The following is a 20,020-nucleotide window of genomic DNA, read 5'->3' as shown; positions in this document are numbered from 1 at the left end:
TTGTCATATGACTTACACTAACCATTCTATGACACATTTTATAGTGTACCGAATCTAAAAATTCTTACCCACACAAATAAATATATACCGGCAAAATAGCATACATACAACAATACTAAAGATATAAGCCGGTTATATACTATTTTGTCGGAATATATATTTTTTCTTGCGGGCATAAAAACTATGTTATAATACTCTCCGAAAACAAATTAGTGAAAATTTCGTAACAATCACTATTTAGCAGTGATTACTCACTATTTTCACTTTTTCAAATTTAAGATAGTAACTATTAAATAATTGAATATTTTCGGTATGTATTATATATATGATTTAACTATTAATACCTAAATCAATTATTGGAATAATTATCTTCTCGTAAACAGATATTTCTATTAAACATAAATTTATTAAAGTATCAAAACTCCGAATTAGAGTGAATGCGAATTGAAATAAAATCCGTGTTACTCCGAAATCACTTCGCAAAAAAAAATCCCTATTTACTCCGCATACAGATAAATTTTTTAAAAACTCCGGAACTCTGAGTGAATTTGGATTGAAATAAAATCCGTAATCACTCCCGATTTTCTACAGTGTAATTTAATAATTATAAGCATAAACACCAGCATGACATTTTTAAGAAATCTCATTTAGTTTTTTCCATTTTCCAAAAGTTCAACCTTTTTAATATAACTAACAAAGTGAAGATGAGTTAAATATTGTAGTTTGCATATGCAAAATGTATATGTAACCCTATTCAACTTATGTCCTCATATAACTTTGCAATTATTTTATTAAAAACATTACTTTATTTTACCCAACCACGTGTGCAAAAACATTTTAGACTGTTCTACGAAAATTTTCGAGTCAATGTGAAAAAATTAATAAACAAGTTGGACCCATAAACCTTATCAATTACTTTCTTCTAATCTGGCGCTTCGGTTTTTACTCATAGAAGATAACTCTCATGGTAATAAAGAAAATTATTAAAATAATAATATACTTTTGAGTATTTTATTCAAATTTATCAGTGTGTTAACTGTGACTATGCGTATAATTGAGAAGCAATTATTCCTATCGCTGTCTAAGACTACTATATCTTACACGAAGTTTATTTATATTTAGAAATTTAAAAACCATGACTACCAATTTATTTATTTTAGTCAGTGATTTTCAAACATTAGTGTCAAAAAATTAAATCGAATTTTTTTAGACTTGCGGTCAATGACTAATAACCCTGAAGGATCCGAATTACGGTAATTTACCGCACTTTTCCGTAATTTACCATAAAAACTGTATTTCCAGGGCTAAATTGCCGTCGTTAACCGAAACTACGGTAAATTACGATAAAATACGGCAATTTATCGTAATTTTCGGTATTTTTTACCGTAAACGCCGTATGCTTTTGTATTTCTACAGTTTTGACAGTGTAATACATCATTTCATGGTAAAATACCGGAGGCTTGTCGCAATTTTACGGTAAATTACTGTTCTTTTACTGCAAATTTACGGCAAGAATATCGTACTTTTGCCTGTAATACCGTAGTTTACCGTAAATTACGGTATTTTATGGTAAAATACTGAATATTACCGTAAATTTTTTAAATACCGTAAATTACCGAAATTCGGATCCGCTAGGAAGTCATATCTCTGCTATATGGAAAATTTCAATTATCAAATTGTAATTTTAAGTTAGCTAATTAAAACGTCTAAGTGATTAAGAAATATCTTAATTAAAAATTCATTGATGATCTGAGTACCGAATGAAAAACAACTTAATTTAGAAAGTTAGTATGACTGTAGTTATTAATACGGAAAACATTACATGTTAAGTATTAGTATATCAAAATAGATTAATGTCAGAAATGAAGGAAGATATTTTTGTCGGTAATAATACGATTATAAGATGGATATCTATTTTCTGAATAGAACTTAGTGAATGTCAAAATTCTAAAGAAAATGAACAGCCTAGTTGGTCGACCTCTCATTTGTTTTGTGCTATCTTTAGTATACTTTTCGATTGTGTAATATAATAACTTCTAAAAAAAAAAATATTATTTATGTGTTTATGCTCATATATTGATTGTCTCCCGTGCTGCCTTGCTCCGCTCGAGGTGCAGGTCATGTTCGGTTAACCGGTTGGTCCATAAGTAAGAGAATGATCAGGAGATGATATATTTTTCAAACAATCGGGCGTCACACGTGAGCTGATCTTTGTGTTGACATTAGCAACCAAAAACAATTCTAAGTAATTGTTTTAATAATTATATTTTATTTTCATTCTATATAATGCACAGCAATCGACGCAAACCCTTTTTGACGAACAACTTCCCTCTCATTTGCAGACGATTTTTTGGATTGTGCGGTTTCATATGTAAACGAAACGAATTATATTTATATACGTTACTTTTTTTTTTTAATGCGGCTTTCGAAACCGCGTCACGATATTTATCAACTTTATTTTTAATTTAAATATATCTTCAATTCAGATTTTACTGCATCCAAATCAATTTTAAAATAAAAATGTATCATATTTTTCAATAGTTATTCAATACTTCTAAAATTTTCAGTCGGTAATTACACAGTCAGCAATCGCGCAGCCGATAATTGCGCAGTCGATAACTGCGCAGCCGGTAACTGCGCAGTCGGTCATTATAAAACAGTTGATAAATATCATGAACATAATCCTCATTTGAACGGTGATACTAGGCGAATGAATTGTTCTTCTAAAAATATTTCAAAGTCTTATTATTTCCTTATGAAAAATTTATTACAATATTAAATAACGATTTTCTTTCTTTCAACATAAATAACTTTAATTATTTTCATTTAATTAAATAGCTTTTGAATAGATTTACGCTGCTAGCTGTTATTATCTATTTTTCGGCAGTCATGCATACACCATGCATCACCATTCAAACAAAGCATTCATTTCTTGATATTAATTTATATATTTTCTAAAAATGTCCTGCGATATCACTGCAAAAATCATTGGATTAATGTTTTTCTAAATAAATTAATTTTTAAAAATATTAATATTAATTTCCTATTGATTATGAATATATAATAAAACAAAATATAAATTAACGCATGGGACATTTTTACATATTTATCAGAATCGGCAGTCTTGTATTGTCAGTTCATATGATTCATTTTATATATATTGGTTCTAAGGGCGAGAGAGGCAAAACGGACAGGGGGGCAACATGGGGTACCCTCAAAATTTTATACAAAAAGTTTGTTTACTTTTGTAAATATAATAATTGATTATTATTTTGAACTTTTTTCGTTAAAATTTTTTCGAAAATCAAGCGCGAAAAATAATAATGACTCTTGTAAATTAAATTTTTTTTCCCTCTGCATTCAATAATTAAGTGTTATGTAATTTTTCTTTGGATAAATTACTTATAAGAACATTTAATTTTTTTTAATTTGAGCGGTGTCAAAAATAGACCTAATTTAACACCGCGTGAAGTTAAAACGGTGTAAAAAAAATTCTACGAATCAAAAATTTTTAAAAAATGTATCATATATAAAAAAAAAATTAATAATTATTATATGGAGAAAATTTCAATTTTGCTATGTACTTATTTTACTCATTTATGTTATACGTAATTTATTTTTAAAAATACGAAATTTTACACCCGCCATTTTAATCACCACTAATTTAATTAATTAATTAAAATACTGTTTAACTGCAGTGATCGAAAAAGTAAAAATATTCACAAAGTTAAATATTCTCTACACCAAAAAATATTTATACACCAGTAAAAAATATTTACACCGGCCGTGTTATTTTAGCACCGCTTTCGGTGTTGAAATTTAACACCAAAAATTTTAACGCTTACACCGTTTATACTTATCCCGTTTTTTTTACAATTTACCATTTTTATGGTACCCCATTTTGCCCGTAAAAATTAAAAATTTTCTTCTAACCGCAGAAAATTTGTTCTATTCACTTTGAATATCATTAAAAAAAAAAAAAATTAACGTACTTGAGTTCCCGAACTTACTAGTTCCTAAAGTACTTCATTTTGCCCCTCCCCTCCCCATATATTATTTTTAGTTCTACTAATAAAATTATAATTATTTTTAAATCCACAGTGAAAATTCTTTTTCTTTCTATTCATGATGAATTGACAAAACTCTTGTTAGCAAAGCATGTAAAACGAACGACCAACATTGATATAGTTTTTAAATTTAAATCGAAACTCTCGTTATCGATAATAAAATTCGCGGTAATCGTTGTATTGGTCCAGTGAATATTGATCCAATTAAATTAAATAGTTTTTAAATGATAGTTTACAAAAGCTTGTAGTTAACTTTATTTCTGTAAGATGAAGACGAAGTCAAGGTTAGCAGCTGACAGTTCTGGTATTTATAGTAATAGTAGAGTGGTCTATTATACAATGTGACTGAATTATCATACTGAAAAGTCTATAAGCACGCTCTGGATGAAATCATTGCATTGTTATGAGACTTTGTGCGCATTATTTAGCTAAAATATACTAAGTAACAGATAAAACACCTAATATCTGAATTGTAAATTAGTACATTCTGTACAAGTACACTTTCAGATGGACCAATTTCAGGTGGATCGGTACAAAGATAACCAAAGAAACTATAATAAGTTTTCTTTTTATATCGCTTAATAAGTAACATATTTTAAAATAAATCTACTTAAATTAAGGACTAGATCTAAAAATAAAAATAAAATTATAAATAAATAAAAAAATCGGAAAGTTTACACTGAAAATTAAGTTTGAAAAAAAAATTACAACATAAGTTAACAAAAAAAAAAAAAAAAAGTTTTTAAAAGATCGTTCGTTCTGCAAGCTCACGAAAGAAATGAAGTTTTGAAAAAATTCCAGCTGTGATTATTATTAGTAATTATTAGTGTAAGAGCTGTAATTTTTTAGAGTAATGATAATAAATATTATAAAATTTTTTACAGGTGGAATTTTTTCTCCCACTAAAGTTTTACGCCTAAAAATAATAATGAAAAAAAAAGAAAAAAAAACTGTATAAAGAAGAAAAATAGAGATAGTAAATAGATTTAGGGAAGACATATATAATAGATTTACAGATATTTATTTATATATATATATATATATATATTGTATATGTATATATATATAATAGCGAATTTATTAGCATATAAATTATGATAAATAGAACTTACCAAACCGACAAGTAGAAAAAATACAAGGAATGTACGGCCAAGAATAGTCTGGCAGTAAACATCGCCGTATCCTACCGTTGACATTGTGACGATCAGGAAATAAACGCACGTCCAATAAGAAAGTGGTTGTGGGTTTGCGAACTCGAAAGGGTCTCCTGAGTTTTCAAGCTGTAATCATTGTAAGATAATAAGTATGAAGAGAAAAATAAAAATAGACACAAAGAAAAACTGAAAACGGAAACAGACAAAAAATAACAGACCATAAAATTTACTCTGAAACACAAAACAATACAACACTTTTGTTGCTAGAGAAAAAAAGAAAAAAATGAAAAATAAAACAAGTCTCAGTTTTAGTTTTTTTTCTTTATTTTACCAAATGAATGATGCCAGCAGCGGTAAGCCAAACGGAAATGAATATGGAGACGAGTTGGGCGAGACGAATGGAACTCGATGTCTTTAGAATGTTGAGGTACTGGAGAATGTCCGGAACCGTCATCAGTCGTAGGGCTCGAAGAAACCGCAGCCCGATCCACGTTCGATCCAAATAGATCGATACGAAAGACGGTGGTATCGTAAAGTAGTCCACAAATGAGTACATCTCCAGCATGAACCACAGCTTGTCACTGGCGGCGATAAACTGAAGACATTGGTTTAAAAGGTTAGTTTTTATTTATATACATTTCAAATTTGAATAAATATATATCCACCCGAGTCAAAGTCTAAGTCATATTTTCAACCCAAATGAGCATCGAAAACTTACACTAGACTTTTTAAGAAATAGTTATAATGAAAGATTGAACCTTATTAGACTTATAGAGGCATGAATTAGACCTACATACATAAATCGTGAAACAAACGTAACTAAACTTAACGGAAGGAAGAACGCAAGGAATACTACAAATAGGTAAAATGACACTCAAGGGTGAATTAGGTCTTACAGGCAGCGTGAGACTAACAGAGGGTCGATTTTACAAATTCAGCGTTCGTTCGTTTCATGATATATGTCTTCATAGGTCTAATTCATGGCATGTAGGTCTGTTCGTTCATTTCAAGCTTTTACAATGATTATGTTCTAAAAAATCTAATGAAGGTATTTGATGCTCATTTAGGTTCAAAGTATGCCTTAGATTTCGACTCGGGCGGGTCAAAAAATTATTTGATTTTGATGTAATTTTAAACATTAAAAAGAAAGCAACTTCAGGAAGACAAAAGTAAGTTAAGTTTAAGATTTATTTTAGTAAATTTAAAAACACGTTTCAGATTTAGTTGTTAAATTTAAGGCACGTCTTGGATTTGACTTAAATTTTTATGTTGAAAAAGTCATGTTGAAGTTATAAAAAGTGAGTGTAGCAAAAATCAAGTTGACCCGCATGAAAAAATACCATTTATGATAAATATATAAGGAAAAATATATAATAAATATAGGACCATATAAGTGACCAAAAACGATATACATTTTCTTAGATATAATACAGTAAGTTTTGATATAATTAATTATATACGTAAGTTTATAAGTTAATACATATATTATATATATTTATAATCATATAAGTAAACTTATAAGTTAGCACATATATGTATTACATATATTTATAATTATATATGTAAATTTGTAAGCTAGCACTACGCACACACACAAATATATATATATATATATATATATATATATATATATATATATATATATATATATATATATATATATATTCTGAACACAAGTTTGAATCTTATAACAGAGAGAGGAAGATAAAAAAGAATAGATTTTAATTATTCTTACATATATGGGGAGACTTATATGGTTCTATATATCGAAAAATATACAAAAATTTATAAAGTTAAATACATGATACATATATCGTACCATATAATGATAAATCATATATGTATTCTTATTTTTTTCCATATATAAATAACATTTATTTTCAAATATATTAAAATTATAAGTTTTCAAATATATAAATAATATATTGAAGTTATACAAAAATATATGAAATCATATAAGAGAAAACATATATAGAAATATAATAAAACCGGCCAAAATCTATATATAGTTCTATATAATATTTCATGTATTGTCACCTATATATTTATATCTGTAACATATATTTTTTAATATATGTTTACCATATATGATATTTTCATGCGGGAACTAAGTCAAAATCAAGTTATTTTTCAAACTTGTTAATATACAGCTTATTAAAAAAAAAATGTTTGCTCTCAAAATTAAAATCATGTAATAGTAAATTGAATGACAAGGAATGAAACAGTATTGGTTTCTATGCAGTTTTTATAGTTCATATCACCCGTGTTGGTATTTATAATTCATCATCTGTCACATATATTATTCATAACTCATACTCGAAATTATGCCATTTATCGCCTATCGTCAGCAGCTAAAAAAAATTGATAAGCCGCAACGAACATGATCGTTCAAGTCATGACGGTATAGTCGTGCAAAAAATGTCATTTTTGTCATATGATAGGTAACGAACAAAAAATATCGAAGTGTTTCTGAGCATAAGAGCTTTTCTACACATTTTTCAAACTTTCAAATGCTTGCGTTGTACATGGAGAGAAAATTATGGTAACAGTTACAATATATTATGGGAGTGGTTCCCATACTGCATGGTAACCGGTTTTTTTCAAATGTTGATTATAGGAACGGCACCCATATATATTATGGTAATCATTCCTATAATTATGGGTATAATTCCCATATGGTATCAGAATAGTTCCTATGGAATCATGGTAATCTTTACCATATAACAATGATAATGGTTACCATAATATTATGGTAATTGTTACCATAATATTTAGAAATTATAACAAAATTTTTTTTTTGTAACAAGCGTTTTTTTTGTAAACTTAAAATTTTGTAATATACAAAAAAAACGCTTCTTACAAAAAAAAATCATTATAATTTCTAAATATTATGGGAATTATACCATGATATTGTGTAACCATTCCCATACTATTATGGTAACTATTCCCATAATATCATAGTAATCGTTAATAATTTCCATACATTATGGGAATGATTATCATAATATTATGGTAACCATTACCATAATATGATGGTTATGTTTAGAATAATATTATAGGAATAGTTACCATAATATATAGGGCTTATTCCCATACACACTTAGGAACCATTACAATGTGGTTATAGGATCGGTTACTATTTGCTTGTGGGAACTTTTCCTATGAGTATGGTAATCATTACCATGATTCTTTCACATGCGATATGGAAACTGTGACCATAATTATAGGAATTGTTCCCATACTTATGGAAATTTTCCCAGAAAGTATAGGTCTATATCCCATAATCCCAAGTAATCATTACCATAACGGTATGGGATGATATTTCATAAACGTACTAGGAACAGTTAACATAATTTTCTCTCCGTGTAAATACCTATATACACAGCGGATTGGATACTTTCACCATAATTTGGTCTATAACAAGAAATACTCAATCGAACCTTGCACTCAAAGTGTCAAAATTGATGAAAATAATAAAAAATGGTAAAAATTTTTCAAAATTCCAGCCAACTTAAAACTTTCTACTTCAATATAAGTACAACATGAAGTATAAGTTGACGTAAATCTCTTGCCGCAATTTAAAGGCAAATAAACAGAGAAAAAAAATTGAAGATAAAAATTTGTTTCCAAACTGATAGCAAAAGAGCCCATCGCACTTAAACTTTCTGCAGTAATTTTGCAACCTAATTGCCTCGATAAATTGACATCAGCTTACTGTCAACTTTGTTATCCGAAATTCTGGGATATCATAGTGGTGATAAACTTAGAAATCTGCATTGTCCTTTCATTGATTATAACAAACTGGTCGATAAATGGCCACTTAAGATTTGCTTTATAGTCATGATAAAACAGGATAACCGTACACGTGTTGAATAAATAACATTTATTGACAACGTTTCGGTTTAAATTACCTAAACTATTGTCAGGTCACTAAAAACAAACATTACAATTCAAATAAGACTTACAGTTGATTTACAATTCAAATGCAAATTAATGACTAAAAGCTATTCACAAATATTTATACTAACACTTTGCATAATCATATTCAAACTCTACTTTACATTTTATGAACATCTTGTTATTGTTTACAGTTTTTAATTTATTATAAAAATTTTTCTCAAGGTATATTCCTTATTTGCCATTCATAATAAGAGTCATTTTTTCAAAGTCCGCCATTTTGTTATTTTCCGATAAAATTTCATAATTTTAGTTTCGACCAGAATGACATATTTATAGGTTAAGAATAATTAAGCTTTTCATAAAATCAAATCAAATTTTTTTACCGGGAAAAATCTTCTCTTTAAAAATTAATTAAGGTACTGGGGTAATAAGGTCTAGCTAAGGAAGATTTTGAATAGAATCGAAAATATTGCATTTAATTATCAAAATGTATGATTAATCTTTATTTTAATACATTAGTGATAAGTTTTAACACTTTGTCAGAAATTAAGAAAAAAACTTAATTTTACTTTAAATTAAACTTTAACCTCGAATAACTTTTGAAGAAGTGAATTTGTCGAAAAATGATAAGAAACCTTTTTTGTAGAGCAATCAATTTTCTATGACAATAAGTATCGCTTATTCCAGCATTTTGATTCTAGACCGAAATATAAAATTTCAAAGTTTAAAAATTTTTTTTTCCAATGTTATTTCAATGGGAAATGGAAATCTGTGATGAGCGACCTCTAAATATTAATATTAAGAGCTCTCCTTTTAACAGGCATCTATCTACACCTCCTTGAAGGTATAAATGGAATTGTTTGAAAAAAAAAAAAAATATAGTCACTTTTTTCGAACCAGTCTAATATAAATGGAAAAATTGCGCACAAAGATGATAATTTAGCATTATTTTGTTAAAAGCAAAGATAACAAAGCGAATGGCCCGATCAATAAAGATGATATGATCGATTGTAGTTACGTTGAAGGTTACACTGTGACGGTTACGTGAAAAGAAAAATGAACAAATTGAATAACATGGTTAATAAAAATACTTACGCGTATAAAAAAGTAGACCATAAAAAATATATTAAAAGCTAAGTCTATCTGCTGAGTAATGTTGTTGCTCCACTTCTGGCAACGTTCGACCTCTTCACTGCAACATAACAAAATGAAAAATAATAATATACAAAAATAGCATACAATTGATCAATACTTTTTTATTTGATACGACTGACATAGTAAAGGGCTGAAAACGATGCCAAGTGAGATGAACAGATAAGAGAAGAGCAAATGAGAATAACGGGAAGAAGGAAAGGAAAAGAGGTAGAAGAAGAAAGCCTCGCAAGGATATCCGAATGGGATATCGACTTTGCCCCGTTGTCTGAATAATCATTATGCTTTCAACTATTGGATTCCCGATTAAATTACCCTTTTATTTGTTATTTTTGCTTGCTACGTTTATTTGGAATTTTTTTATTCAAGAAAACAAAACTATCAATTACCATTTTTCCTTGTTTTATTGAGATGAATATCGTTTTTACTGTTTATTGTCTTCGGCCATAAAAAAGTCAATTAAATGTTAAGTAAAAAAATTTTTATGGTTAAAGTTATTGCCTCTCAGATTTTGACCTTATAACTGTTTCAATTTTAGAGAGAAAGATTTTATTCTAGAGTGCAATTGATTTATTATACGATTAGAAAGACATTGCACATGGAAAAAACAGAATATTAAAAATTAATAAATAATAGTAAAAAGTAGAATCTGTTATCGATAATTAGTACTGTTATGTGCTTAATGCAAAGTAGTTTACTAATTTTTGTAGATTCCTAAAAACTACTATCAATTATTTCAAAAAGTAAGTAAATATTATTACTTTTAGGTATAATATGTGACTAATTAGTGAAAGTTTATTAATTTATGGCATAATCTATTAAAAAGTAATGATTGGTCAAATTAAGAATTGGTATCTAAGATACTGATTTTTCCAGCCGAAAATTTCAAAAGTTACAAACTTTTATTTTATAAATTCGATATCACTGATCAATTATTAGCTTAAAATATCATTTATTCATCATTATAAATTAATTTACAATATACATAATACGAATAAGTGGTAAATAGTAAAATGAAAAATTAGTATACTAGATACTGATTTTTTGCTCATAAAAATACGGAAAATTTTTAACTCTTATTTTATAAATTCTATCCCATTGACTAATAATTAATATAAAATGTTATTTATTCGTTATTATAAATTAATTTATTATATACATATATCGAATAAGTGGTAAATAATAAAATGAAAAATTCGTATACTAAATCTTTATATATTAATATGTACGTTTACTAATTTTTCGGTTCCTCATTTTAAAAATGTTTTTCTGTTTATTTGAATAGTAATAACTGCAGATACCAATTTATCGATTCTTTTTCATATTAATTTCAATATACGAAATTACAAATTTTGCTCTTCTGTGTATCAAATTTCAATATAAATAATAGCCATTTTGTAATATATATAATAATCCTAGTTTGATATTAGTGTCGAATATACTAATTTAAAGTCGAAAATAAACTACAAACTATTAAAATTTTGAGCATTTTTTTCCGTGCAGAATTTATTCCAAAAGTTTGAATTTTTTAATTTTTATTACTTTCACGTAAGGGCCTTAGATTTAAAAATAATGTCGATAGATTAACAACGTCATCAATAAAATTTAAATATTTTTAAATAATATCAATCGACGAAAATTAATTACTAATGAAAATGATAGACTACACTGCAAAAAATTAGGAATGAATTCGGAGAGAATGAAAATTTTGAATTAACTGCGTCACTCGAATTTCCGGAGTTTCAAGTAAAATTACCGCGTTCGAAGTAAATAGGGAGTTTTTTTCAGTGGAGTGATTTCGGAGAGTCTGAAAAGACACATATCTTTTGTTTATTTTATAAAATATTTCATTAACTAATAATATCATAATTGAACTTTCTAAAATTGTGTCTTTTTAAAAAAAAATTTATTTTCGGCTTGTATTTGTTTAGTGTTGTCATTCTTTAAAATTAAACCGCGATTTATTCCTTCTCATATTTCACTCCGCGGATTTTGAAATGAATCAGATAAATAAAACTTTTCTTCGGGGTAAAGAATACTTCGGGAAGATTAAATGAAAAAAAAAATAATAATTCACTCCGGATTTAATCCCCGTTTACTTGGCAAATTTTTTACAGTGTAAGAAACGAAAAAATTAAAAATTTTAAAATATTATATTGTACTTACTTCGAGGCATCAATGAAATATATTATCAATGACGCGATACTGAGGATAAAGACGAGTACGACCTGAAACAAAAATATAATTCAGAATAATTAAATATATATACATTTTTGGTTTGTTTCATTATTCAATATAAAATTTTAAAAATTTTTTGTGACAGACACTTGAAATGTACGACATCTAGCGCCAATAACCGGCAGCTAAAAATATTAGATAAGATACAGCTGGTAAAAAGATACCTAATCGTTCTAATAGTGACGTCATCAACGAATCAAAAAATATTTTTTGGTTACATGTGTGACAGTAGACGACCAAAAAATATCGAAGTATCTCAACGAGCCATTTTATGACTAAATTTGTCATCATATTAATTCATACACTTATCGACTTCTCTCTCATTTTTCAGAAATACTCGAAGTATACATCGAAAAATTTGAAAAATTTTTATTTGGTCAAACGTAGTTATAAAAAGACATTAACAATAAGTATAGTGACTTTTTCGTCAACAGATGTTTCAATAATATTTTTAGAACGTGTGTACATCTTTTGAAAAATCATTTTATTAATACTATTGAAACCGTGAAAAATTTACGATCTTTAATAAATGTAGTTTTCGTGACAGGGTAACTTTTATCATACGGAATAAATTTATATTGAAGATTAATTTAAGAGATTAAGTCGAGCCACATGCCAAACATGTATAAGAATGAGACGGTCGATTAAATTAATGAGCGACAAAGCAATTTGCCCGGAATATAGATAAAGCACACAAACGAACTCGATAACAGCAGGTATATTTAAATGGAAAGTTCGCGGATTTATTAAATCTAATCGTTGCTTGACACGAACCTACAAAGTCCGTATGACTTTACGATATGAGCCAAAGTAGACTTTAGATATTACAATGATGATACCCACATCTTTGGACATGTGCCAGCGTGGTCTGAGGATCACGATTGTTCATAAAAAATTGCTTTAATGATAACTACAAAAATTTACTGTCTGTTAGTTAAACTGCAACTATAACAATATGATGATTTCATAATAGTATAAATGTGTAAAAAATTTTAAAAATGGTTCATTGTCTAAACCATTGATAAAAATTTTCACTATTCACGAACTCAAGACAGTTGTTTCGGTGTTCTGGTGTTGTTGATATTTTACACCAAGAAAATTTCACACTGAGCAGAACATGCAAAGTCCTCGGGACCATTTTCACACTAAAATTTGTTTACAGTGTAGCATTTCTACACATTGACATTTGAGGAGATCTCAATTTACGAAAATCGAACAAAGGTCAGATGGAGCTAAATACCGTTTTGTCTACGGTATAGAGACACGGTAAGCTCGCGCCATGACACTTCTCACATGTACATGTGTTTCATGTGAACGTGTACTTGGTGCGAGACACTACCGTGTCTCCTGATATCGGTACTGATGCAAACTGACTAACGAAGAGCGTATAGGTTATGGAGTTAGTGGTTATCCAATTAATGGAGATCAGCAAAGCTAAATGACCTAGGTTAAGTCAACGCAGTGTTCAGAAAAGAAAAGCTGAAATAGATAGTCAGTGAGATTATGAGAGAACTTAGGTTTGATACACTATTCAATAATGAGTATTGATAATCAATAGCTAATAAGATATTTTTGATGAAATTCTGGCTTCGAAACATGTTGATAAAGAGTAAAAATTCTGTTTTGCAAATTTAGTATCAAAATTATGCCTTTTTTACTAAAAAACATTCAAATTAACCATAACTGGAAATTAAAATTGAATACCTAGTACACGGAGAGAAAATTATGGTAACAGTTACAATATATTATGGGAATGGTTCCCATACTGCATGGTAACCGGTTTTTTTCAAATGTTGATTATAGGAACGACACCCATATATATTATGGTAATCATTCCTATAATTATGGGTATAATTCCCATATGGTATCAGAATAGTTCCTGTGGAATCATGGTAATCTTTACCATGTAACTATGATAATGGTTACCATAATATTATGGCAATTGTTACCATAATATTTAGAAATTATAACAAAATTTTTTTTTGTATACTTAAAATTTTGTAATATACAAAAAAAAACGCTTCTTACAAAAAAAAAAATTATTATAATTTCTAAATATTATGGGAATTATACCATGATATTGTTTAACCATTCCCTTATTATTATGGTAACTATTTCCATAATATCATGGTAATCGTTAATAATTTCCATACATTATGGGAATGATTATTACAATATTATGGTAACCATTCCCATAATATGATGGTTATGTTTACAATAATATTATAGGAATAGTTACCATAATATATAGGGCTTATTCCCACATACACTTAGGAACCATTACAATGTGGTTATAGGATCGGTTCCTATTTGCTTATGGGAACTATTCCTATGAGTATGGTAATCATTACCATGATTCTTTCACATGCGATATGGAAACTGTTACCATAATGATAGGAATTGTTCCCATACTTATGGAAACTTTTCTCAGAAAGTATGGGTCTATATCCCATAATCCCAAGTAATCATTACCATAACCCTATGGGATGATATTTCATAAACGTACTAGGAACAGTTAGCATAATTTTCTCTCCGTGTATCAAAGTAATCAAGAGTTAAATAAATAACTTATATTAATATAAGTATCCCATCATCGGTTTATTTTTGTCGAATTATTGTCAAGTAATGCGTAGATATTTATTTTAAGACATCCGTTGGTCATGATAATAATACTTATAATCTTGTTTTTTTCCGGCTGTATATTTTTTCCGAAAATAGACTTGAAATAAACGTCAAGCTGTCAATAACTCTAGTTCAATAGCTTTGTCAATTAAAAATAGAAAAAGATGATTACAAAATCTAGAGTGTGAACATTTTTAAAATAAATGTGTTGTGATATATGTTCGATGTTTAACTGTATTGAATCAATAAAACAGTATGAAAGGTATAAAACCAGCTGCTCTTAATCGAATTTATTTGAGTTCTACAACTAATACTATCCTTAAAGTCCTAACAATATATAACTTATTGAGAACTTAAAAATCATGAAAAATATTGGAATATTAATTTTCATCACAATAATTATTAATGTATCATTAGGTAGAGTTTAAAAACAAAATTATTCAGAAATATCTTTTTTGTGTAATTATTGATGAATTTTATTTTTTTACAGGATTTTTGATTCATAATACAACCATTCATGAAAAACCGGACAGAATACCAAATCGATCAAGATATTATAATTTTGGAACAGTAGTTCTTCTGGATGCGCAAAAATCAAGGATGAGTAAGTTTTTTACATTATGAACTAATTCAAATTCATAATTACTTCACTAAGTAGTTAATTTTTGTAAAATTGTATAAACTATTATTATTTTTTGATTTATCGTGAAAAAAACTAATCTTTCTAGACAATACTTTGTGTTAAGGAGGTCCGACTGAATCTAATGTAAAAAGAATTTTCCAGCTTTAAGATTTGAAACTTAGTATACATGTAAAGAAGTACTTTATCTATGTATTCTCAAAATTTGAATATGATCCACCGCTTAGTTTTTTAGAAAAAAAGATTTAAAAATGACGTTTTTAAAGTTCTTATACACAGAATCTTATGGTAGACAAGCTTCCGTCATGACTTGTTCGATTATTTTCATTATTAACCTCCCAAGTTTAAGAAATAAAAAACCACATGCCATAAACTTGAATATTTTCAGAATATGATAAGATTTTAACAATATAGTGTTACCGTTGTAATTATTTAAATAATCAAAGTTAAACTTTATTATTTAATCTCGTTCATCGACAATGATACATATTATTGAGGGTTTGGCAACGTCGCGGAAACAGCTGAGAGAAAAAACAAAGATTGAAATACATTAATAAGAGAGACGAGATTAGAAATAAATTTTTCCCGCTTAAATTTGAATATCGATGTGTAAGAAGTTAGAACGCGCTGTTGCCAAATCTTTTTATTAAATCATATCAGTCAAAAATAACCAAGTCATTCCATTACTTTCTTTAATTAAATAAGTAATAAATATTAATTTATGAATTGGTTATGTTATTATAAATTAAAATAATGAATTTTCATAACTATTAGGAGAATTTAGCAAACAAAAAAATTTAAACACTACTTTGACTCACTAGTTTCAGTCTAACCTTCTTATATTACCTACTTATTGAAACTGATCATAAAAATACTAAAGTTATCCATGATTACATTTAATTTTGAATCAATTATAATCTAAGTTTTTATCTGACAATTCTGTTACAATGATTTGTTTTTATAATCATAAAGACACGCGCAGTAGTCATGGAAATGTTTAGCCAAACAATAAAAATTTTGTGTTCATTTTTTAAAAAAATAGGAAATGTGTTGTATTCCGAAATTTCTAACCGTATGACGTAAGAATTATTCATCATGGACTTTTTTGAACATAGATACACAGTATTTTTTATTGTGTAGATCGGACTGAACAACAACATTCGGATTATAGAATCTCTGTATTACTTCAAGATAAAAATTCCATTCATTTTTAAAAGAAACCTATGTTTTCCTTTTTATTTCTTCCAGGTTATCTTTTTCCAATCAATTCACATCAGACTAACTCTACTTTCTTGTTTTACAGGAGACGAGGTTAAGGATGAAACAGCTTTTGGAAACATTTCTAGAATGCCCGGCGAATCTAATGGACTCAATGCAACCGAAAAACAACGTTTACTTAAAATCAAAGAATATTTAGTAAATAATTTCACTGGTTTTAGTGGTAATATTAATAACGCATCAAAGTCAGATGATTTCAAAAATATTTTACGACATTAACTTTAACTGATTAGAAAATCGTGTATTTTATTTGCACAACAGTTTTGAATCAATGTTGAAACTTGTAATTTTACAATCTGTTGTGTTGAAACTATTTTTTTAGATACAAATAGATTTTATTCTACACATTACGTTAAGGTCATGTTTATGACAACATTGTCAAAATTCAAGTAAGATATATTCTTTTCAAAATTAATCATGTTACTTTGTAATGTTTTCATTATCAAAATTTGAATGTAAAGTCAGCTTTCGAGATATTCAACAGAAGGAAAATATTTGTATGCATTTCAGTTGAACTTGAAAATATGTTTTTTTTTATTAATAATTGAGCTTCGTACCCTAATCCAAAAACAGAACCTCCCTTGAATCCGCATAGTGAAAAAACGGAAATAAGCGCAGCATAGAGATTCAAACGAGGTTGGAGAATCCGTTCATTAGCAGCCTAAATATAAGATTTAAAATGAAGTCCAATTTTTCAAATCGGAAAGAAAAGAATCTTAAAAATATATCGATCTAGCAAAATATTTGAGAATACTAATTCGCAACAGAATGTCTCGAGCTTGAAAAACATAAAAAAGAAATACACTACATCACCGACTTCACTAAACTCACAACATATCTGAAAACACTAACAAGCCTAATTTTCGAGCCTACAGAACAACTCATTAACATATTAGTTAACTCCTGAACATATTAAATCCGTGATTATTTCCTCGTAACTGCAGCTGATTCCATCCTCTTATTTCACGCTCGACATAACTAATTTGTTTCACGCTTGAAATCATCGACTGGCTAGTAGCCAAATATTATCAACAACTTTCTCCCAAATATGACATTATGGTCTTGGCAAATTTTTGAAACATTTCGACAAAATTGTTGCTATCATCAATGGTCTCAGTTCATACTCTTTTCTAAAGTCATTATTAGTAATGTGAGGATTTCCTATGCTAGTATAATTTCAACAATCAAAAATCCATTTTGAAAATGATCTACGCTATTACATAACATCGATTCAAATAGCTTTATATAATTAATATTGAATCAAAGAACGACCCAATAAAATTTTCAAAAAATTACACATTGAAAATTTACTAAGAATGTCTAATACTGTAATATGCAATATAATCTAAGACCAATAAAATAATTGATTGCTGAGTCAACAACTAAAGAAAGAGGTTTGTCCCTGTGAGACCTTCATCTCCACATGCGTATTTTATTCCGACACAAAAAGAGACAAAATATACACAGAGATGTATAGGAGACAGTCTTTTAAAATTAGAAGCAACCACGTGGTAGCGAGGCTACAACTTTGGCAAACATACACTTGTGGGGCAAAGGCTCTATCGAACACAAAATATCGACTTTTTTTTAACTTCCCAGTATGAAAATTTAAAATTTTCAAAAAAAGGAAACTTATTGGTTTAGGTCCGATTTTCGAAAATCGAGTTTTCATCAGATTTTGACGTTTTCAGATCCTAGGAAACTATTCCATTTCCCATCGTGGGTGTGTGCAAACTTTTTTTGTCCGATATATATTTCATAAGCCACTCATCCGATTCGCCTTAAAATGAAATCAGTTCTAAGGTCTGGTAAACTCTTGATTGCCACCAAGAGCGCTCGAATCGGTTGATCCTTTTCAAAGATATCGGAAAAAATTATTTTGTTTAAATGCAATGCATGTTCTGTCGTGTCACACTTTTTTGAACTCGAAGAAAATAAATTTTTTTTCGTTCCCTTCTACGGGCTAACATTGTTCAAGAAGACTTGACTGATACCCCGGGGCTTTCAAGCATCCAACGAATGTCTTAATTTTGATCAGGATCGCTGTGTAAGAAATTCTATAGAAAATCTAGACTCAGCTACAAGCTTGATAATAGCAGGAAGTTTTAGGGTTTTTCCGCAGGGTAGACCGTTTTCCAGATTTTTGTTCATCTTCTTTAGATAGTTTTAATATACTCTATATCCATTTAAGTTCCCGTATACATGAGAAAATTTTGTTATCACCAAAACGTGAGAATTTGTAGTAATAAATTTAGTATGTCTTGAAGGTGTTTATAGATCGATCACAAAACAGGACTAAACTATTAAATTCAATCACAAAATTATTAATGCGCGTGCATATGCGCGCGCAGTGAACTAGTAAGTAAAAATGGAGTTTATATTCTACGTCAGCAGACCAAAATCTATATGTATCTGTAAGGTTTTTAGAAAACTTACATCGCAGACCTGCGTGATCGAATTCGACTGGGTCTCCATGAATTTCCAAACTCGGACAAAAGTACGTATCGCGGGCTTAAAATTTCTTAGTGTACATATGAATTTTGTCAGACTAATGTCTTCTTTGGACATAGACCAATAAAGGTGTATATATTTTATGAGCTATTGCTACCGGTTGTAAGATTTTATATATCTTCTTTCAAAAAATTACAAACTCTATACTAATTTTTAGTTCTTGCGTAAAACCTAATACTATTTATTCATCTAATTAATATAAATAGTATATCAATATAGATAGTAATGTATGCATTTTTTGTATAGGATATACTGCACACCTCAAGTTAATCTTCATGTTCTTACAAAATGAAAATGGCTAGTGACATAAACTTTTTTGCGAGAAACTTTGGCTATTAGGGATAACTCTACGATCGATGTAAGATAAAAACTAATGAAATAACGTAATTACCGACTGAAGATTTTAATGAAACTTTGAAAACAACCCTGATAGCCAAGTTGGCGAGAAACTGACGAGA

General features: G+C 28.4%; 2 protein-coding genes across 5 annotated transcripts in view; one reads left to right on the top strand and one right to left on the bottom strand.

The window, feature by feature from the left end:
- Positions 1-20,020, bottom strand: part of LOC103575149 (calcium-activated potassium channel slowpoke) — a 118,161-nt gene that overhangs the window by 84,380 nt on the left and 13,761 nt on the right. For all 3 annotated transcript variants that reach the window (XM_053736974.1, XM_053736973.1, XM_053736972.1), the window contains exons 2-5: positions 12,440-12,501; positions 10,217-10,313; positions 5,553-5,816; positions 5,180-5,347 (exon numbers count right to left, since the gene is read on the bottom strand). In XM_053736974.1, the coding sequence (XP_053592949.1) occupies positions 5,180-5,347; positions 5,553-5,816; positions 10,217-10,313; positions 12,440-12,501 (591 nt within the window). The remainder of the gene's footprint in view (positions 1-5,179; positions 5,348-5,552; positions 5,817-10,216; positions 10,314-12,439; positions 12,502-20,020) is intronic.
- Positions 13,939-17,555, top strand: LOC103575148 (uncharacterized). Of its 2 annotated transcripts, none has more exons than XM_008554806.2 (4): positions 13,939-14,028; positions 15,230-15,395; positions 15,624-15,737; positions 17,077-17,555. In XM_008554806.2, the coding sequence occupies exons 2-4, from the start codon at positions 15,389-15,391 to the stop codon at positions 17,268-17,270; spliced, it is 315 nt and encodes a 104-aa protein (XP_008553028.1). In that variant the 5' UTR covers positions 13,939-14,028; positions 15,230-15,388; the 3' UTR covers positions 17,271-17,555. The 2 variants fall into 2 exon arrangements, with proteins under 2 accessions (XP_008553028.1, XP_008553027.1); XM_008554805.2 differs by having other exon boundaries at positions 15,230-15,550.

The sequence above is a fragment of the Microplitis demolitor genome, chromosome 2 (assembly GCF_026212275.2).
Source record: "Microplitis demolitor isolate Queensland-Clemson2020A chromosome 2, iyMicDemo2.1a, whole genome shotgun sequence".
NCBI lineage: Eukaryota > Metazoa > Arthropoda > Insecta > Hymenoptera > Braconidae > Microplitis > Microplitis demolitor.
This window is presented reverse-complemented; position numbering and strand designations above follow the sequence as displayed.

What these genes read in the sequence shown, in the direction of transcription:
- LOC103575148 (XM_008554805.2), top strand. Translation starts at nt 15,496, where the DNA reads ATGAAAAATATTGGAATATTAATTTTCATCACAATAATTATTAATGTA. An exon ending in AATTATTAATGTATCATTAG is followed by an intron (nt 15,551 to 15,623) that starts GTAGAGTTTAAA and finishes ATTTTTTTACAG; the next exon opens with GATTTTTGATTCATAATACA. An exon ending in TGCGCAAAAATCAAGGATGA is followed by an intron (nt 15,738 to 17,076) that starts GTAAGTTTTTTA and finishes CTTGTTTTACAG; the next exon opens with GAGACGAGGTTAAGGATGAA.